Source organism: Larus michahellis, chromosome 5 (genome assembly GCF_964199755.1).
Source record: "Larus michahellis chromosome 5, bLarMic1.1, whole genome shotgun sequence".
Classification (NCBI taxonomy): Eukaryota; Metazoa; Chordata; class Aves; order Charadriiformes; family Laridae; genus Larus; species Larus michahellis.
In genome coordinates, this window is record NC_133900.1 from 29,358,410 (window position 1) to 29,381,523 (window position 23,114).

General features: G+C 35.5%; 1 protein-coding gene across 2 annotated transcripts in view; it reads right to left on the reverse strand.

Annotated features, from left to right (window-relative positions):
• Positions 1-23,114, reverse strand: part of SEC24B (SEC24 homolog B, COPII coat complex component) — a 48,364-nt gene that overhangs the window by 13,288 nt on the left and 11,962 nt on the right. The window contains exons 3-16 of one of the 2 annotated variants that reach the window (XM_074589381.1): positions 22,274-22,459; positions 16,862-16,966; positions 12,113-12,193; positions 10,225-10,406; positions 8,459-8,643; positions 7,172-7,274; positions 6,170-6,296; positions 5,443-5,552; positions 4,364-4,476; positions 2,718-2,836; positions 2,300-2,355; positions 1,772-1,978; positions 1,006-1,129; positions 207-365 (exon numbers count right to left, since the gene is read on the reverse strand). In XM_074589381.1, coding sequence (XP_074445482.1) covers positions 207-365; positions 1,006-1,129; positions 1,772-1,978; positions 2,300-2,355; positions 2,718-2,836; positions 4,364-4,476; positions 5,443-5,552; positions 6,170-6,296; positions 7,172-7,274; positions 8,459-8,643; positions 10,225-10,406; positions 12,113-12,193; positions 16,862-16,966; positions 22,274-22,459 — 1,857 coding nt within the window. The remainder of the gene's footprint in view (positions 1-206; positions 366-1,005; positions 1,130-1,771; positions 1,979-2,299; positions 2,356-2,717; positions 2,837-4,363; positions 4,477-5,442; positions 5,553-6,169; positions 6,297-7,171; positions 7,275-8,458; positions 8,644-10,224; positions 10,407-12,112; positions 12,194-16,861; positions 16,967-22,273; positions 22,460-23,114) is intronic. The other variant, XM_074589382.1, reaches the window with a different exon arrangement.

Below are 23,114 nucleotides of genomic sequence, written 5' to 3' on the forward strand. Positions count from 1 at the left end.
ACAAAAACAAAAAAAACCCAAAAAAACCAAACAACAAAACAAAATGGCAAAAGCTAATGGAACTTACATAAAGAAGGCAGCTGTCTTACTCTTCAGTGAAAGAGGAATGACCCGAAATCTAATGTTGCTAAAGACTAAGCTTATTCAAAATTATAGTTAACATGCTTACACCAACTTTCCCATATGAATCAGTATTTAAAACATACCTTTTGTACATCTTATGCGCATAACTGCTTCAAACCCAATCTTTCTTGTAAGGTATCTTTTAAGGTCTTTTTGCAACTTTTCAGCCTGAGCAGGATTATGGGTACAATGGAAAGATGGATAGTAATAGATGCATCCAGCAGAATACTTGGACATGCAAGCTGTGAAGGAGGAAAACATATGCTTAAGAGGTAAAACCATAACATGAAGTTAGGACACAAAAATTGTGTCCAACCTTCCACAAGTCACATCTACGTTCATCTTCTTCTTGATATGATCCACATCTGTAAGACAATGAGAACTGGCCCAGACTCAGGCCACTGAAGACAGTGATGAGTCACCCCAATACACAATTATCTAATTATATGCTTACTTCAATAAGCATGCTACCTTTGACAGCTAAGACAGGAGCGCATGATGAAATATTTAATGGTGTAAAGGCAAAATTAAGTGTGTGCAGAGAGACAAATCTTGGTTTAATACTGAAAGATGAAAGTTCTGTTCTACCCCTATAACTAACCTTTATTAATTCCTTGCCACCTGACTGTTTCCTATTCTTGAGCAGCAGAATATCTTCTCGTTTAAAACTGTGAAGTCCCAGAATAAATTGTTTGATACCACCAATCCAGTATTCCTGTTCTTTACTGTGATCAACTTCAAAGTCAATTCCTTTGCAGCATTAGCTGCGTTTACAAAAGTGTAAAAAGATTTGCATGATTTAAGAATCCCTGAAGTAGCCCATGCTTCCAAAGACAGACAACAGTGTGGAAAGAGTGAACGCACACATTAGGTACTCCTTACCAAGGGAAGCTAGATCAGAATATTGTGAACTCAGCAGAAATAAATCCACAGCAGTCTGCTGGCCTGAGCAGTCCAGTGCCAACTTCTTATAAAAATCAGTTGCTGGACCAAGATGCTGGACCACCTTTGGTGAATAAATTATAGAGGAAAGAGTTAGGACAACGATTGTGCTCTCTTAAGACTTCATAGAACAAGAGACATACTATTCAGTAGCAAAGTATCTGAAAAGGAAGTCTCCTTTAAGCAATAATTTATAGGCGTTTCTACCTGCAGAAATTATTTGTCTCATGCTCCTTATTCTTTTAGTTTGTATTTAGAAGCAGTTATGAGAACATAAGCTTCCTTCAAAGTAGGATCACACAAATAAACACTCATGTAACTGTGCAACACTTACTGGGTGCTGTAAATTACAAGGCCATAAAAATAATAAGAAAACGTGTATTAGGTCTACAATTTAATATATCCATGCTTTGGTTCAAAACCAAAGTTGATATTAACTGAATTAGCGATATTTGCAGCTTCTTTTCCTTGCCAAGAAAACCTATGGACCAGACACCCAAAAGACAGCTCATGCACTTTGAAACAAGTAGTACCACACACACGTATAAACCAGCGATATTAAATGCACATAGAGACTTTGAATAATTAAAGTTTAGTGAATTGCTATAAACAAAAAACCAAGAGTTGATCTGCAGAACCACGCAAGTCAGAAAGACATAGCCAGTCCCTAGTCTCATGAGATGAATATTAAAGGAAGTTTTTGTACCTTTGTGCTTGACCTTTGATTGGGATCTTCTCTGGAATGCAAAAGCCCTGCTCCCAAAGATGGTAACTGAGTTTGAAACACAGATATCCGGCCACCCGTTGGAGACATCAGTTTAAATGCAGCCTGAAGAGCAGGGCCCAATGCACTATGTGTTTCTCTTGTATTGGTGAACATATTTGGTAATGCATTCAACAGATCTTTTATCAGCTGCAGAACAGATTGAAAGGTGTTTATGAGGTTTTGCGAGCTTGAGATTTTCTGCAATTTCTAAAAAGCTGCATTGCCATAACTGAAGTGGAACAATCTGTAACCAAATATTTCAGCTTAGTTTCAACACACTAAGGAAAACAAAGTCATAATTTAAAAAACCATGATGCATCAAACAAACAACATGTAATATTTCTATAATTAAAAAGTAGCATTGGATTTACATATTATGAAGACAGGCTTAAATTCAAAGTTTAAAAGGAACCTCTATTTTGAATATTTAACTCTTCAAGTTTAATGATATATTTTGAGCAATCATACCTCTTTGCTTTCATGGAGATTTACGAGTAAACTATCTGGTGTAGGTAGGAAAATATCTGTAGGGAGAACGCAAAAAAGCATTTTATTAGAGAAAAAAAATTACATTAAAATAGAACAAAACATTTCACAGCCCACTGTTATACATGCCATGAGATAGAAGTCTACTTTTCTGATACATATATTAGAGAGAATAATACAGCCTATACAAAGCTTGTTTTATTCAAATCAAAATTAACATTTGAATTTCACCTTTTAAACACTACCTGCTCTGTAGCTAGTGTAAGATTATTTTTAAAAAATATATCCCCTATACATCCAATAAAATTGACCTAATACCAGAATATTTGAGATTCTAATCTTTCTTCAGGGAAAAAAGTAGCTTCTCAAAAATTTAGTTTCACATTTTCTTTTTACTTACCATCGATATCCGAGACAATCAGCATCTGAGGCTGAGATAAACCTTCTTGCAAGTTGTAAAACTGAACAGTGCTGTCAAACGTTATGAACCCTATTCTTGTTCTCGAGTCTCCAGGCAGCCTGAAGCATTAAAAAATAAACTATTAAGCCCTAAATTTCTTTCTCAAGACACATACATACACACAGCTCCTGCTGATGTTAGCAGAAACTCAGCTCATGTATACAGGGGTGAAGGGAGAACAAAAGAAAGGAGACCTGAAACATGAATACAAGTAATATTTCTCCAGTATCTTCTGAAGAGCTGGAATAACGATAGTTTACAAGATACACTATCACAAGATAAGTGTTACAAATAAACACTAATATATTTGATGTTTTGTTGCAAGAGAGAACTTAGCAGGTTCATTTAACATTACACTGACAAATGAAAGAAGGTAGCCTTCTCAGTTCTTAAATAGAAAATAGTGCATCCTGCTCTTTCAGAATTCAAAAACCCCATTCACTAATATAGTTACAGCGTACTTACAGCTCCAAACCAAAATCCAATGTCTCTACAATGCAACATACTTATTTCTCATGTGGACCATATTCCTATGTATGGCATTAAAAATACAAAAAGAAAAACTAAACGGGATTTCTCAAATAGAACATAAGATATCAGCAAATGCTGAAAACCATGACAGTGAACAAAACCAAGAGGCAAATATTTTTTTCCCATCTGGGTATATAAACTAACAGGATGTACTGATTTTCCTATAGACTTCGCATGGGATCTTATGAGTGTTCCCCAAATAATTTAGCATGTTTCTGAGAATCTGTTGACAAAATACCTGTAAAGGTCTGAACAAAGAAAGACTAAACCAATAAATACAAGTGAAGAATTTTACTGTAGATGTTGGTGTCTTTATCAGAAATTAAAATCAAGTTTCTTAAACAAAACCTGCAGAAAACAATTTCCAGAGTGAGGCCTCCACAGGATGCAAATTTGTTTGCAAAACACATGAATATAGTGAAGTTTATTAATCCTTGCTCAAAAAGCACCAACAATCCCATACACGCTGTTACAATGCAAAAATGAGAACAGATAGAAAGCGGCACAGGTAGATCTAAGTGTGATCTAAAAAAACCAAACTGACAACGAAATTCACTCACAAAACCTCCCACTAGCATTTACAACATTCCAGTACACAGCACCTGAGCTGTTTCAGTGCAAGAACCAGCCAATTTAATCTCTGTAATTTAATTATTTTTGTTGGCCTTGGCAGGGGGAAACAGTACACATCATAGATGTTTATACAATCAACGTGTTGCTAGAAGTTACAGGTAAATATTTTTTGCAGATAAATAAGTAAATTATTTGCAGATCCATCTTTAATCACATGCAGGGAAGATAGCTCTCATCATGGAAATTGCTTCAACAGCTGTTTTTTTGGCAGGGCTGATTTTTTTGCTTGGTTGGTGTTTTGGTTTTTTTTTTTGCTTGTTTTTCAGACATCTAAGTTGCACTTCAGAATCTCAGGCAACAGAGCTTCTGTCCTTTAGGGACAGAATGTTTAACCACTTTATGCAAGCTTTCTGCAGAACTGTAGGTTAGTATTATTCATAATAAAATGTTAGCTAATTTGAAAAGGTTATTTATATTCTTACTTGTCTAGGTTTTCCAGCAATGACTGGCAGACTATTGCCAAATATCCAGCCTCCACTGCATTATGAGACACATCTAAAACAAATAAATATACCGCAGGCTGAGGAGGACGAAGCTACAAAGTAAAAAAATAAAAATAAAAAATGTTCAAAAATCATATTTAAAGAAATGTTAAAAATGATTAGTCAGTAGAAAGGGAAGCGGGAAAAGGGAACATGTAGAAAAATGCAAGGTATACACATTATGCAATAAAACTGATTTACTAAGAGTCATGCAGACAGACTAAACCATGATTCCCAGTGGTTAATAACTCCTGTTTGTAGTAAACACACAACGTTATGCTTCAGAACAGAAATTGGATATTTTAGTCTCTCCTTCCAACAGTCAACTCAAACATGACTCTCTGATGCCAGATATGGCATTCACTCTTCAAAACACCACTGGTCTTCCACTGTGTGGACAATGTGATCCATTAAATGGGGTTAAAACATTCTACCTACATGCTTTTCCCAACCATATAACAAGCTGTATTTATTCACTGCCAAATGTCTTGGCCACAGTGATTCGATTCAAAGACAAGAGAACAATTTATTTTATCTCTTCTTAATAATGTCATTATGAACAGGGCCTTTTCCCAGGCCTTGTTTATCTTTCTTGGAGAAAAGACTACTATCACAGCAATTGTAGGTTGACTCATACTTAGAATCTTTTCTGTCACAATTACTAACTAAAAATTTGAATGCAACTTAATTGTCTTGTTATCCCATCACTGGTCTTTCAAAACCTCTTCAAAATGAGGGAGAAACCCAGAAACCACATTGCAACAGACTCAAACCAGACTATGCCACATTAAAATAGACTGGACAACTACACACATTGCAATTGCCTTTAACTGACAAGCCTCTGAATATCTTCATTTGCCAAAACTCAAAATAAATATTAATTTTAACTATTCTTCGGTGTTAAAAGGACCTTCACAGGAAAATTAATACACACCACTGGAGCAATATGCAACATTAATTTCAAGCCCATTTATAGTAACATGCAATCGCTGTTGAAGTTACCATGAAAAATTTTTTACCATATAGTCCGAGGAAGCAATGAACTCCACTGTAGAATTTTGGACCTCTGGCCGTTTGTGAGGCTCTCCATAAGATCGTGTCAGAGGATTATACATAAACTCTTCAGGAACTATAAAAAAAAAAATTCCCACAAAAAACTGTATATATTTGCTGACAAATAAAAACCATTATGGCAGCTACAGGCAAACTAACGCAGACATATTTCAATTATCACCAACAACAGGAAAAAAAAAAATCACATTAAGGATACATAAAATGGAGGAACATTTTAAGTATCCCAAGCAACATCAAAGTTAAATAACAGGAAACAAAAGGTTTACTTTAAGCAGCAATATATCCCCAACTTTAAAACACCAATGCAAATAAAGCATTTCACAACAACAAGCTTTGACCTGTATTGTTTCTCATAACCTCTGGCCTGGATTGCAGACAGTATTAGCTGTCATCATGCTGCCATTTGCGTATTGCAACAGCAGTCAATGGAATAAGTTGATTTCATTATACAAGTAATCAGGATAATATGGTTACATTTATTTTGTCTCCCAGAAAATTGCAAAACATACTTTTGCTTCAGAAAATGCACAGTACACCTCACTTATGATCCAGAGATTTTAAAACACATCTTAAGAACACTATCATTTTAATCTAGAGTATCCCATGGACTGGTATGATGCAAATACTTTAGAGAGTCTATAAATGCAAGGATCTGTTGCTACAAAAACTTACCATCATTAACTCTATAGCAGAGGTTGCATTTCCACCTCCTTTGATCAATGAAAGAAACAAAAGGGTTGATATATGTCCTGCAGGATCTGCATCTCACTATTGTGCTTGATGTTATTACTGGTAATTGCTAAAAAGAAACAATGGAAAGCTGTAACAAAGGTACGTAATACATTTTATGGAAAACATTACTGTGCAGTACAGTGCATAAAAGCTTCACAAGACTAGATATTCTATCACCTTTCCTTTTATCTTTTTAGCTCCTTTTCATACAGAGTAATTATGATGCCTATTAAAAATATCCTCCCCTTTAAAATCAGAAGAAATAACATTTAATTATTGTCTTAATGCAATCTCACAAATCAAAGATGTAGTAAGATTTTTAATGCCACTACTTTAAATTACACAGTTAAAATTGCCACAACAATAATGGCAAGAGGAATTATGAAAGACAGGACAACTCTAGGTGACTAAATGTGACAGACAGCAAACCTTACACAAAGAACACACACTATATGAAAAGAAGTCATACCAGACAGTTATCCACCTTTTTACATAAATATAAATAAATCAGATGGATAGGAGTTATGAACACGGCTTCAGTCTTACATTGTGCTTACCTTCTATTGACAGCATTTATCATGCCACTAATACATTCAATATGAGCACCTCTCCAAGAGGATAAACACCTTTTCAATAGGTACCTGACAGTTCTAAGCCCAACAGAGTAACAATTCAGAGCTTTAGAGAACTACAGGCAAGCAAAGATTTCCAACAACAACAAAAAGTAATTTAATGGACTTGTCCAAAGACTTTCCCTTTTCAGTTTCAATGAACCAGCAATTTCAAGGCTTTTTCCCTCTCCTCCTCTCTAAGTTCCAAACAATTTTTTGCTACTTCTGTTAAATTTAGGACTTATAATTCATTATATTTTATTGTTTGAATGAAAATAGGACAAACGCATATACTAAAAACATATATTAAAAAACAAGTAAGCTACTTTACCGTTAGGTCTCTGAAGGGATGCAGCAACAAACCCAAAGGAAGCTTAGCTTTGTTTAACAAAGCCTGTGTCTGTGGAATATTTGTCAATGTACATCGAAATGAGCTGAAAGGAAATAAAAACATTATGTTGAAAATGAAATTTTAAAAGATGTTAAAAACACTGTGTTAACACTTGATTTTAAAGGATTTTGAAATTTAAATCCTGTTTTACAAAGCTGATTTTATAAACAAAATTAATACATCGAAGAGATTTTAAAAGCCTCTTAAAAAAAACAAACAAAAAAATACTCCCCCACTCCCTAACTTAGTAGATCAGCAATGCAAGTATACCAAAGCAAGCTTGCAATAAAGAGATAAACCTGCTTTAGGTACAACACTCAATGTAAAATGATGTAATTTTTATTCGTTATAAAGATTTTTTGGGTGATGGAACTAAAAAAGGAATACTGTATTTTCTAGTTCTCAGAAAGTAATATTTATATAAGAAAACAGTAGAAAAGGATCTCAAACACTGACAGTCACAATCTTTTCTTTTGTCTATGTAAAGTGGAGGATGGACTTAAAGCTAAATAAAGGGCACTAAAAACCCCCAATGCACCAGCAGTGCTGTCCAAACCGTTCAAGACCCAAGAATGATTTTGAGACCCCCAGTTTCCCAATTTGTGTTTTCTGGTGGGACCATACATTGTCATTAGGGCAGTAAGCTGAGTTACTCTGGCACAATCAATAAAATTTCTTTTGGAATTAGAATTAAGATCTCTGGGGGAGAGCAATTTCCATTGTACCTAGCTGCACTGGATTTGGGACAGCAGATACTACTACTGAACGTTAATTAGAGGTGAAAGGATACATCATGATTGCAGGATTACCACAGTAAAATATACTCACAGTTTATTCAGTCTATTTAGGCATGATCATCACAATTTTCTGGAAAAAATCCTATGCAATATTACAAAAATATTCTATGAAATGTACTGAATAACATTATGGTGTCTATTAATAGGTTGGGGTTTTTTAGATGGATAAAACAAGGCAAAGATTAAGCAGGTTTCTTAATGTTTTAATAAGTGAGCTGCACTCACACTGCATATAACGTATTCTGATGGCAATACAGTTTCAACATTTGTGTAAGGATGCAGAGAATAAACTTATTTTCACGTGAAAGGGGTTATATTAGCTCACCGCAAACATTTAAAATCAGGAATCAGTTTAGACATTTTTTGACACTTTAAATAATTATTAGTCATTGACAAACGTAACATGCTGTTCTAGACACAGTACACTTACTCTGGACTGCAGTTTAATTTCCTAAGATCAGAATTCAAGTTAGGCACAGGTGCTGGAACTGAAGATACAGGCAAAATATTTCTATCTTGTGTAAGGTTTATGGGTCTCAAGCTTTCTGGCTGCTGAGAATGCTGTAGATTTAACCCTCCTAAGGAAGAGGACAGCTGGTTCACACCTGGATATTGCTGAAAAAAGTAATAGTAAACACACAATCAATAACCTTAAATCTTTTTGTAATCCAAATTCTTCCAGACACATATTAAAAAATGATACAGCAGTAGTAACAAACCCAACCAAATAAGAGAAGAGTTGCATGGTAGAAATTTAAAAATGCTAAGACAAATGCGACATAGCTTCCAAATATGTATCATTGGACAAAATTCAAATTCATGATACAAATCAACACTGGAAGTAACAAATAATCCTTCAAGTTTTCCAGGCATAAGAAAACAAGTTACTAGAAAGGCTGACAAATTATTTCCCTCTTCAAAGATGTTACAGTGTAACTTTTCCAAGTTACACAAACGGTTTTTATATATTTATTTTTACATGAAAACAAAACAACATAGAAAAAGAAGAAAAGGTTAGGTTGGAAGGCACCTTTGAGGTCTGATAGTCAACCCCCTGCTCAAGCAAGGCTGACTTCACAGTTAGATCAGGTTGCTCATAGCCTTGTCCAGCCGAGTTGGAAAATACCTAAGGATTGAAGATTTCACAGCACATTCTGTTCTAATGCTTCCCCACTCCCATTCTGAAGAATCTTCTCCCTATATGTCAAACCGGAATTTCACTTGCTGCAACTTTTATAGGTTGTTTTTTGTTCTTTTCCTATGTACTCCTGAAGAGAGCCTAACTCTATTTCGCATTATAGTGAAGATGAAGCTAAGTCTTTCAACTTAAAAGAAAAAGTTAAAATAAATTAAACATTTCCCCTAGGTCACATTTTACATTTTCCATAGCAGTGAAAGCAGTCCTGGATATTATATGCTAACTTATGGTAGGTACTACACTGAGATCAGTAAGGAATTTTGATCACCTATAACAGCAGCTTCGATACGTTTGCCAGCTGGGCCTTATTTCAGAGTGGCATTTGTAAAGCAGTACATTTTGTTTTCTACACCCCTTCACATATACACTTCTGCACACTGCTTTAGCACTTCTATTTTGCCTCAGCATCTGCCTCTTCTTCAGATTTCACTGCTCTTGGGTGACTCACATGCGCAATGGGAGCCAGGTGATTGTACACACCTTCTTGGGTTTTTGGTGCTCTCTTTACCAGGAACAGAGCAGATGCAGGCAGCCTGCGCCACCACACACCCAACACAGGCTCTACAAAGCTCATTCATCTGGATCCTCTGCCATGCCTTGCTTGTAAGGTGATTTAATGCTTGAGATCATAGCCCATAGTAGTGCTCTGATCAAATATATACTTGCTGATCAAGTATTTCGTTATGTCTCTTCATGGTTTCCTATCAATAAAGTACAGGTCTTTGAAACGCCAAACCTTAAAACTATGGGTGCTGCTAATAACTGGTGAAGCAAACTTATTAAGCCCATTTGGAGATACACTTAGATTTTAATTCAAAAGCCTTCTAATAAGTTAAGATCCTGTAAGACCTAATAAAAAGTGAAGATAAGTTATGACATCAATATTATACTTTATAAAAATAAGATATGAAAATACGTAAAAAAAGAAATATATCCTGCAGAAAAGACTCTTCCCGTAAAGTTACTTCATGAAAAAGTTTTAAATTAAAAATACAAACCTGTGGATAGTGCTGAAACCCAGGATGATGTCCTGGATTACTGGGCTGCACAGGAGTAGGCGGTGCTGCATTTTGGTAGCCGGGCTGCAGTGCTGGATATCCATAACCAAAGGGCTTAGAAGCTTTTGATGTCTGGGGGACTGATGGAGCAGGAACTGGGCTGCTGGTGACAGAACGTGTCTCTGGAAGGATAAAAGAAATCCCACAGGTATTGAATATACTTACTATTTCTTTCTTAATTTAAATGTAAATTCCTAAATGCTGAACAAACAATACCTCCATTTATAAGTTTTTGCATTGTCCATCAAGTTTTTATCTGCATTGACCAAACAAATTAGCATGGAAGATTACTGCAATTATGCTGATAATGGGGCTATACATGGGAAGATGACCATAGACTTGTGTAACTACTAACAAAATGCTATTTTTTTCTTTAAGAAAAGCAAGCAAATTAAAAAAATGAGTATTTCAACAGAATAAAAAAAAAAAAAAGAAATCAAACCCCCTTAGAACCACACTTTATTCCAAGATTTGCACTTACTATAAACTGCAAAAGAGAGCACTCATGCTTAGTCTCTCCTGTACCACTTATGAATACTGTTAAATCATAACACTAAGGCAACAGAAGTATTCTTTAAATATAGAGACAGAGCTTTTCCTGAAGTAATGCAAATCCCTCTTATACATCCCTGCAGCACAGTTTAGTCCCACTATTTTTAAAGGCCAAACTGGAAGTAACTCATAGACCTAAATTCATGGAAAACTTAACAGTTGTAAAGAGATTAAGCTACTCATTTATAAATGTCTACAAACGTGAGCTAAGTTTCAGAAGAATTTAAGCTTGGTAAAATCCATCAGGAAAAGTGGCAGGTGAAGCAACCAACTACTCAAGAAACCAACCACCAAGAAACTACTTTTGGCACGAGCACTCCAGGAGAAAAAACAATAATAAATTGACAGATCAAAGAAATTCAAAGTTGATCCTATTATTCTTTAAGGAAGACAGAAGGAACAAGTTATTTTTAGAATATGCCTTCTGCAGAACCAAAATGGTTGGTTATTAGCTGAGAAATTAGAATTCATAACGCTGCAGTGATGCCTCTGCTACCCTTACTGCATGAGCTAGATGTGGATAGCGGCATCGGCTTTTTACTTGACAGAGATTTCACTTTACACAGGAACCCATCAAACTAAGCAAACTACTGCAACATTCTCAGAGGCTAAAGCAAAGCAAAAAAGCCAGAAGGGGAGGCCCCCGAATTAATCCAATTATTATTTAAAGTATTGGCTAACATACTTACACCGAACAGCATTTTTGCCACGTGTTCTCAATACAACAGCTCTACAGATTTTGAGACCGAGGTATTCTGCTAATAGGTTCATTTAGAACAAACCTGACACTCCCGACATTTTTACAGATAAAAACAGGCAAAATAGCAGCCATTTTCTTTAAATGAAGAAAAATAGAAGAAAATAACCTCTCTGCAAGCTGATATTTTTGGTCTCTCAAAACCTCAGTGACATGTCAACTATTAGCAGCTACTACTGCCAACAATCAGGCACACAGCATAACCTAGAGAAAGATGCCTGCTTTCACACAGTGCATACTTTCAGCACTACCCTCAATATTACAATGGAAAGTATGACTTATGATACAGGGAAGTTTTATTAAATGGTTATTCCAACTTCAGTGTTAAAACTGTGAAAAGCGATTAAAAAGGTGAGGTATGTTCTCTCTGATGATTGCCCCCAATCCTTTCATAGGCATTTCCTTTCACCTACTTGTTCATTAACATTAAACAACACCAGAAATAGGGGAAAAAAGTTATAAACAGTAAACATTTAAGTTTTTAAACAATTTAGAATTAACAGGCAATAAACTGCGTACCTGGATAGCCACCTCCTTCCAGAGCATCATAATTGTTCAGAACAGGAGAGGCACTGCTTGTAGTAGAGGAACTATCAATTGCTGAGGGAGGAAAATAATTTAAAGTTAGGTGCTTCAGAAAACAGCAAATTTTTGAGAAATAAGAGACTGAGAAATTTTCCTAAAAAACTTTGGTAAGAAACTGTTGAGAAAGGTCCTGTGAATAAAACACCACTTCAGCCCTAAGATTTGAAAGCTATTACCACTGCAAAGAGGTGGGAGAGCAAGAGATTAACAAACAACATGATATTAAAACAAACAAACAAGCACATGCCCAAATAGCAAGAGAGAGATCAATGGCAAAAGGAGAAAAACAATGAAAAAAGTTGTTTCTTCAACTAAAAAAAAAATTTGTTCTATTAAACTAGAAGTTCTTTCTAGATTATATCAACTGGAGGTATGTACAACATTTTTAAAATAGTCTTTATCATGACTTCCTTCACAACTGCAAACAGAAGATTCTCATTGTCTTCAGAGTGATTATGCACCATCCCCACCTTCCAGCAAAACTGACAAGTATTTAATTCTTTGCTCCTTTCTGTCCTGTTGCAATTCAGAGCATGTTTTGTTTTCAATGTAAAGCTTCTGTTTTCCACTGAACATTGTCAAGAGGTCTCAGCTTCAGTCAGAATAAACAGTTACTTTTAGTACAGCCAAAAGTCACTATGTAAAAGTAAGTAACAAAAGTTAGCTAGCCAAAAGTAAAAAACCACATGGGCACATACATAGTTGTTAGTACTGAAGAGACTCCTAATTTTTCAGTTTTAGTTCACTCTATGTATATATCTTGAATATCTTACTGTAAAGCATTGCAAACAAAAATATATTTCAAAACATTTCTCCCAGTGCCATTTCACATACATTCCCAAAGAAAAAGGGCCAAGGAGATTAAAGGCATCTGCTCCTTAAAACACTCCAAGCCATGAAGTGTGGCAGAAAAGAATGAGTATATTGAAAGATTAAAAAAAGACGATTATATATATATAACTTTTAGCAGCAGAACAGACACAAAAGAGATTCACTGATACTGTTCTACTCAGAAGGATCAATGTGACCACACATCCCATCGTGAAGCTGAAAGTATTTCAAAGGAGAACTTCAATGATGGAACATTTGAGATTTGATCCCCCTTCAACTGATATTTCCAAGTAAAGAGACTCCTGCATATGGAAACATCACTGACATTTGGGAGACATTAATGCCATGGTAACATCACGACCATATAGATTATTTTTGAGCATTTTGCTTTCAAAGCATTCAGCTAAGAAATAGAAAAACTATTACAAAAAAACCCCACAACACTAATAATAGATTTTAAATAATATATTAACTGTGAAATTAAATGAACTGCATGAGTTTCACTACACTGTTAGTTTTCAGATGGTTTTTCACTGTAAATTTCCTTCCCCCCCCCCTTCAAAGTTTATACAAGAACATAACCGCAAGATTTCTTTTCCTACCAAATTTTATCTTTCTATTTTAGAAACCGAACGAAACAGGATTCATTATTTTGTTCCCTGGGCAAGAACACAGTTTTTAAAGGTTTGGCAAGTCCTACTACAGAAAAGCCAAAATGTACTTTCATTAGTTCAAGATCGAGATTTAGGAATTTTCAAGAAGTTTTTCTTGTCTAACCAGAAGTTAGTTCTGCATTTCAAAAAAATACCAAGAGGATATAAGCACAGTTGTGAACATGTAAGACACTAGATTCAAGCTTTCTGATTAAACCACTATGTCACTCTTTACAGAGTTTCTCCCACAGTAAATTGTATTAATAAAATTCTATCTGTTATGTAATTCCATATAAAATGAGTTTCCTGTTTTCACTAGGAAGATACTAATGATCCAGTGACTTGAAAGGAAGAAATACTATATACTTCACAAACTCTGCTGGAAAAGTTAAGAGAAACCAATTTGACAAATATGTGAAAGAATATGTTTTAAAAGCATGCTGTAATTAAAAATAATGCAACTTAGTCGTAGTTCTACTATTACAAAAAATCTATGCATCATTTCTGACATATAGAAAAGTTCTAGTCAGAAATTATAACTTCAGATATTTTGAAACACAAACAAGGTCTGCCTAAATTTAAAATAAGAAAGTGAATCCTATTACTGAGTATCCCATATACTTACTGTACATAAGTACAGAACCTTTCACTTAAGGTCTTTGCTTCACTTCTCAAGAACTTTCAAATTTTGTAACACATTCTTGACAACTGCCAGAATCCCAATGCCTACAGGAATTACTATGTGCCCTGTTCTACTTTCCACTGGAAAACAAATACTTGACTCAAACCCAGCAAGCTGTACAGTTTCCTGCAGACCAAAAGTAGCTTCAGACTCTAAGGTGGTCACATGTGTCATGGAAATCTCACAGATTCTCCACCAATTAAAAACTCAAGAACATCCACAAAATTAAACAACAGTTTTCTATGCTTAAATTAAGCTACAACAGCTGTCAAAGTTTACTTTAGCATAATACGCACCAGACCAGAGAACATACCAGAAACACGGGAAAAAATGTTTTATAAAGAAAATAAATAATTAGAAAACACTGCTTAGACAAAAGTAATACTTTAACATGCTTTTAGAGTTAAGAAATTATTTTACCAGTACAACTTTTGCTTTCAGAGTTTTCAAGAACCCTTTGGCAACATAGTTAAAGATCTCACTGGTAAGAGTGACCAAAAAATTGAGAAGCTATACAAGCATAAGCAACCTGATGTCCAACACCAGTTTTTCATATAACCACTGGCACAGCCTGAATTAGAAACCTGTCTACAGAATTTGCTTAGGATTTACATTAACTCCTGATGACAGGGCATAAAGCAGGATGCTTATTAATCAGGTACCTATGTACTGAACCTGAGTGCCCTTTCACTCTTTTGCATAAGATAAATTTAAATACAATGATAGCTCAAAGGCTACAGGCTTTAGTGAAGTACAGAACTTGAGAGAGACAGATGGTAAGGAGTAAGAAACCTTTGTCTCTGGTAGGTTTAGGGAACAAAGTAAGAAGACAAAGGCTGTGGTTGATTAAAAAAAAAATAATATCTGGCATATCCTTTGATATGGCCTTGACATGGGATTAGGCAAAAATAATTATCTGCAGAAAATTCAGTAGGTAGCCCTGCAATAAAAAAGACCCCAAATGCTCTATTGGCTTTTAGCCTACTCTTTAGAAACCTGAGTTCAAACAGCAGCTGCATCATAACAGCTAAAGCAAACTTTATATCCCAAAGTGGAATTGTTTTCTAGATGATAAAGAACAACTAGACTCATAGCATTAAAAAACCCTGCTATCTAAAATTAGGAAGAATCCTTAGATTTAAAAAGAAGAGTTATTCGGGAGTTACGATGCATAATATCACTTATGTTGATATTATTGCATCCTCCAAATATGGTCCTTCTCTGGCTGGAACAATGACAAGTGTCTCCAGCTGAAAATGCCTTCATCCTTGGAAAAATAACAACAGCAACTATCTTCTTCTTACGTTCTACTAATAATTCAACATAAAAGTTCAGTCAATAGTATTCAAAATGATAACATGAACCTATCATATTGTTCTTAATTAAGACCTGGATGTCATCATTGTTTTGCTCCATTCTTCATGATATCATTAGGAGTGCAGTAAGCTGTTTTCACAGTAACCCAGTTTTTATGATTTAATTATTTTGATAAAACTCAGAATTATATGGCGCTGATTTTTTTTCTGTCTAGTTACAATCTGAGTTATAAGCTTAAAGGAAAAGTTACAGAAGTCTGATATCCCAAATTAATACTAAAAAATCAGCACAAACAAACAGGAGTAGCATATCAGCACAAGGTATGTGCTATTGCTTCCATCAACAAGCGCAGAAGTCTATGTCTAATCTCAAAAAGCTTTTTACACTGTTACCACTCATACATACATTGTAAAGACTTTTCTTTACCTTAGAAGAAAAAAAAAAGTTACCATCCAAGAAACTAAGGTAACTAAGGTGAGGAGACACATCAAACTCACAAAACCAGGCCATTCTGACAAAATACAGGCAGAATCCTTGCAACCAAGAATGTAACTTTTCCATCAATCAGGACAAACTGCTTCTTAAAAAAAAAAAAAAAGTGAAACTTTTTAAAGTTCCCTACAAAACAAGCAGGTTAATACTGAGCCTATGTGCCTGACTATAGAGACATACCTTAGACGGAAAAAAAAAACCAGTACATATTAATTTACTGTCTTAAAAAACACACTTATTACCTTTCAATATTTACTTCACTACCTTAATTGTAAGAGTTCTCTACATGTAAAATGAGAAACAAGGTAAATGCTGTTTAATATAACAATACAAATGGCATCTAGTTGCTTAAGTACCAGTCTAAGTTCTAGAGCTAGTTATCTTCAGTTAAGAGTTTAAAACCTAGCACAAATCAAAGTATTAAAAATATGGGACTCTTGCAAGTTGTGAATATTACTTTGTTAGATACATAAAACATCTGATACTAATATGACCAAAAAAAAAAGCCCATTTGTTGACGACTACTGAACTCCTTTTTGTTTACTATACTAGAAACAGCTGGGAATCTCTAGTTAACTACACGATGATATGTGATGAGTCGGAGTGACATTTTGTCTTAAAGGAAAAAAAAAAGTTTCAAGGGATGGAAATACGGAACAAAACTTGAGTAGGAAGAGAACAAGATACTGGTGTAAAGCTAAAGCCAACCTGCTTCCTCATCCTCCTCATCCTCTTCCTCATCATCTGAACTTGATGACAAGGGAGCTGGTGCAGAGCTAGCTTGATTATTAACATATCCACCATACTGCATGCCTGTGAAGTGGAAAGCACAAACATAAGAGTCAGACAGACAGGAAAGATGAGAAACGAAAGTCACAAATCATTGCATTAAATGCGAGAGAAATTAGCCGCCCTAGAGAAAATCCCAACATGCAAAAAGTTAAATCTACAACCCTACTTACAGAACTATAGTTCATATATGAACTATATGAGCAGTACATCAGAAGCAGGTTTTAGTGGGCTAGTTTAGCAAAGCATTATTAGCACATGGAAGTTCGCAGAAAATTTTATATATATGTGAGTGTGCATGGGCATGTATATCAGGAAGTTAAACACACACACAGACTTTCTATTTATGTATTTAATATCAGTTTGTCCACTAGAATACTTTCCTAAGTTAATATATAGAAATAAACAAGGTCCTTCCCAGATAAATTCAAATTGTGTAATTAAAACTCCAATATTAAACATTTGCTTGGCACACGTGCCACTTTTAAGACAGGAATAATTCATGCTGAAATTCTGAACGCTGTCAGAAATTAATGAAATATACTGCTGCTGCTGCAACATGTGAGAGTACAAACATATACCACAGCAACACAGTCAGTGAAATTTAAGCTATCTAAACCCGAAAACTTGGTTAGTGTTATTTTTAAATCACTGCTGAAATGCAGGCTCATAGATCCATCTAAGCAAGTAAATACACTACCCACATTTAAGATCTGGTGACAATGCAACAACTGTTACCACTGTCACCTCCAAACCATAATCTGTAAGGTTTTTTGGTAGTGGTTTTTTTTTGGTATTACGTTTTTTGTTTGTTTGTTTACAATATCTACTGTAAACATATGTGAACAATACACAAAAGCAACACACACATATACTATTTTAAAACAGAGTAAAGCAGGCAGCAATGACTTATCAATCATTTCCTACATTACTCATTCCTCATTCAATTTCAGCACCTCCAGGAAAAATTAAGTTTCTCTTGTCACAGGGCAGCATTAGCAAGGATTTTAAACATGCTTGTAGTCAGGCTGAGACATCCTAAATAAATGCAAGTGACCACTGTTTCTCTCTTAGCAATCCAATGGATTGCTATAGCAAGAAAAGATCCTAATTCATCAAAACTCTACAAAATTTTTCAGACTCTTTGAGAGTTTGGGATTTTTTTTCTCCCTGTAGAAGCACTGTGTCACCATTAGTGTTCCTTATTTTAACACTATAGAGTGCTACAGAAGCGTTCTATGTTATGCATAATCTGAAATCACCATGGTACTTAATAATCCCCCCATCCACAATTTAAAGCAACTATATCAACCTTTATTTTATTTAAGCTAGGGGCTAGTTTCATGGCTTTTTTAAAAAGGGTTAGCAAGTGAACCCAAGAGGACCACTTCAGTTTCACTTAAGACAAAACAACAGAATCAAGGTGAAGAGTATCTATTCAAACAGTGGAAGTAAAAAGAAAACAGAGCAAAACTTTATCACAACATTCTTGAGAAGCTGAACTTTCATCCAGAGATTAATGCAAGAAGAGGCTGAGATTTTTTCACTTTATCTAGCACATTAATACTCCTACAATTCCAATCAATTTCCCCACAATACAAGTAGACACAATGATGAAGGCAAAATCAACCCAAGTGCAACAAAGAAGGTACAATGCTTCAGCTTCTCTATACTGCTAAAACACAGGACTAACTCAAGTCATTCATAGTCCCATCTTTTATGAAGGCTCCTGGATGCACTTGGTAAGGAGGACACATGAAAAACATTCTCTGCACAAAACCAGACCACAGCCAAGGAGATTGTCTCTTTTCTCAGGCCTGAGAGAGCTACCGAGGAATAAGACAGAGCAACTGCATTATTGTGAAGGAGAAAAAACAACTTAAAATAATTAACATGCAAGTAAAAGGCAGGGGGGGAAAGTCAGGATGGCAAGAAGGGATGCACCGTAACACAGACAGACAGCTGAAGTAAAAGAAGATGGGCATAGTGTGAGAGGACAGACCTCTAACAAATACCATGTACACAGACAGGAGAAGAAAGTAAGTAAATCTACCTGGAAAGGGTATGCCAATGCAAAAATTCCAACCACGGGCAGATGGGAGAAAAAGACTGAATTAGTCATTCTACTAACTCTACTTTGGAGTCCTCGGAATGTTTTTTTGGGAAACAAAACACCCCTTTTCAAGTCACTGGTCATATACATAAAGGATGCATGTGTTCAGAAAGAATATAAAAAAAGGATTAAAAAAACATGCTAGTGACATGGAAGTTTAGGAATCATCAACTATGAATGCTCTGGAACCAGGGCTGGTTTGACTCGTACCAGCCTTATGAGTCTGCATAATTTTTTATTTTCATTGACTGCAGTACTACAAATTTCTGCCTTTAGGCTACTCCTGCGCTGTGCCAGCACAACTGTCCAGCCACAAAACCAATCTGAGAACTGATCTTGCTGAAAAATAACACAGTTTTAAAAGTCATTCTCAGGTGGAGAAGTCTCCAATTCCGGTTCACTGCCCAGCAATGCCACCAGTAGACCAGCACAGGGGAGACAGCAACTTATGGGCGGAAATGGGCAGCTGAAGACAGCAGTTCCGAGGGCCAACGTGTGCCTAATCAGTATTTCTGTTGAGACAACTCAGTTCTGCTTAGTATTTTTTCCAGAGCTGCTAATAATGTTAAAATGTCTTAACACTGCAAAAGCTCATTTTGAAATCATTATTTATTTTGAGTGAGATTACTTCATAGGTTGGGCTTAAAATGCATCCACATAATTTAAATTGTCACAAATTTCTTGGACTGGAAATTTCTAAACGCTGCTACCAATGTACGTGTAATAGAAGAGTACTGCACTCTAAGGCTTCATCCCACTGTATTTTACAGACACCTAGAAATGCAGGTGGGAGGACACAAAGGATAAACTGGGTAAGAACTCATTTGCCTATGAAATAAACCAACTATTTAGGTATTTGATGTACGATCACCCATACCACGAAAGACTTCAAAACGTAAAGCACACATTTAATGTGGCTTAAGTTTCATAACGGAGGCCCCACCAAAAATGAAAATGAAATACCCATATGCAAAAATAAACTGTATTCTGAAGTTCTTTAACTGGCTCTGTACCCATAGCCCTCATGTTTTCAATGAATTTACTACGGCATTAAGATCTTACTATTACAAATGGCAGTTGTTACAAAATGAACCCTCCTCTTCACCATTCTTAAATTCTCTGCTTTAAATTATTTTCATTTACTCATGAGCACCTCTCATCAAGATAAAACCTAAGGAAGTCTACAAACAACATCCAGACAGGACATACATTCTCAAAGTCTCTCTCTAGGATGCCATTTTCAGGTAAATTATTTTGTCCACGTTAAATTTGTATGGATATTTATGTAAGATTAAACAGGCTTTAACACATTAAGTTTTTTGTCCTGTTAGAACTTAGCCAAGTAAACAATTAGAATATTTTAATTCTGTATAGCAATACCCACATAGGAGCTTAAAACAATGAAATACACCTTAAAAATTAATTCAAACTGGTTTTCCAGAACGCCTTCATGTAAACAACACTACTCTATAATAAGAAAGAAATCAGTCCATTTAATCTCTGCATGAGAAACGTACTTGGAGTTCTAACAACCAAGACAAATAGAACACGTTTACTGAATATTTTTTCAGTAGGATAATTTCTACATATAAAGCTATGACACTTAATTGTTGATAAAAAGGTATTGCAAGAATACATTGTGTATTTCAGACTCAAACAAAACTAAATGAAGAGAGTTTGAAGTCTCCTAATGCTCATAAAAATACCATCTAGACACAGAAACATATGCGTGTGATGACATGTACATGGATTTATTTCTGATTATATTAATGTAAATACAACTAGACCAATGCAAACTCCTGATGATTTATCTTTATATTCCTGACATAAGTATATTGTTAAAGTGTGCTCATTCAGCTACATATTGCATTAACCTTCACTTGTATGGAAGTTTTGAATTTAGTGAAGAGTTCAGAAGCGACCGCAGTGATTTGTATTTAATGTACCAAGTGTTCATGCATTATACAGGAATCACTGCAAGAATATATATATCACACATCAAGGCAAGCCCAGTTAAACAGCTAACATCCTTTTTCTCATTAGAAACAGGATTACGTGATTTCTTTGGAAGATGAAGCAACTGTTTTTTCTAGCAAGCACATCTACCTTACAAATTCTACCCAGTACCAAAATCAGCTATAAAATAGTGCAAGAACCAAGCACACTTCCAAAAATTGATTTATCATTTTCCTTAAAATGATACACTGTACATATGACTTCATAGCAGTGAAGAATTATCTTTTTGCCTGTAAGATATATAGAGCCGATTCACAGACAAGTTATTTCTTCACATTCTCCAGTCTACCAGAAAAAGGAAGAAATGGAGGTAAAGGGAAAATTTTGACACTTATGTCAGAAGACTTTGAAATTTAAGAATAAAAACATACTGTGACAGTCACACATCATACTTTTGAGAATTTTTTTGAACACTAGACATATCACATTGTCCTGGACAAAACTAATGCCTACTTCCACCTTACACACCAAGTTCTTTTTGCATAAGAATTTAAAATCCTGAAAATACAAAGAGAAAACAAAGTCCAAAAAATAAAAATAAATAAACAAAAAAATCAGTGTGGTAAACTAGATACAGAAACATGTAACAGTCAAGAGGCAAGTCAAAACATCAGGGCACAATTAGCATGGCTGAAGAAGGCTCAAGACCCAACTGATTCTTTGTCAAAAGGCTACCAACATCAGAATAGGAAGCAGCTTATACCAGAACTCCTGCAGCAGCTTTCCACGGAAGCTTACAGCTAGGGAATAAGAAAACAATTCTATCAGTTTGAATTTAATACTCAAACTCACTCTGTTTCCCAGTGCTAGCGCTAGCAAATTGCTAGTTTACACCTTATTTTTCAATACAGACTGATTACAAAAGCTACTTCTAAGACCTTCTTCCAAGAAGTTAAAATAGGGAGCAGCTTTTTAGAAGAATAAGGAAACTAAAGGGCTTTTTGAGGAAGAGACATGTAAGACCGCCAACAAGACAGACAAGCCAAAGATGACATATGGCCCAAAGAAATCAAACAGAAGAGCTAAGAGAAGCTAGAACCAAGGTGGTACAAAACAAGAACACTAAAGGAGCCTGATGAGATGCAAGAGGTGTACTCCAGTCAGACAAATGCAGAAGAGCAGCAATAAAGCTTCTAGCATTCATGTCCATGTGTGGAACAGGGCAGTAGTCTGTACTGTAACTTCCCATTCCCATTTAGTACCTTCCTGAAGGGTCGACTCTGGTGACTGTGTAACAGAAGGTGAAGATCGTGGCTGTGAAGAAAGGCTTGGAGCAGGTGTCCTTACTGAGGAGATCACAGCAGAGGAAGCAGATGTTCCCGCCCCAGGCTTGGTAAACGGAATGCTCTGGCTCACAGAATGCACAGGCTGTGAAGAATCAATGCCACCTGAAAACAACAGTAGAAAGCAGGAATGCTTCGTTTGTGTTTGCACGGACAATTGACACAATGCAAGCAATCACAGTTCATTTCACAATACCAACAAAACCAATACAGTACCTCAAAGAGAGATGCCTTCAAACAGGTATATATGGAAAGGTTGGTTGTTTTTTTTAAATTAAATATCTACAATGTTAAAACTCCATTAAAATGAACAAATTGCTCTGGCAACTTAACAGCAAAAATGAAAGCATGATGTAGTAAAATCAAAATTAAGCAGAAGCTAAACAGATCCACTTTCGATCCATCCCCACAATTCCACACTTTCAACAGGCTCCTCTTCGCAGATAAGAAGAATGCAGTCCATGTGGAATAGCTCCCTCTCGATATTCATCCCACAGGCAGGAAACCCAAGTCAGCTGTGTAGTGGCACTTTGCAATTTTAGTACTCAATTATGAGACCCATATTCCAAGCAATCTGTTTCAATCAACCCTGAGTATTCTGCAGAACTTCTGATGTGTTTTAAGCATCTGGACTATATATAATCTGCTTAAAAAAGTCAGATTAGTGCTTTGAGAGATTTACACAGTCCAGTTGAAATTCCTATCAGATAAGGACAATATAAGTTCAATTAAGTTAGCTTTTAAGAGGGTCAGTCTTTGT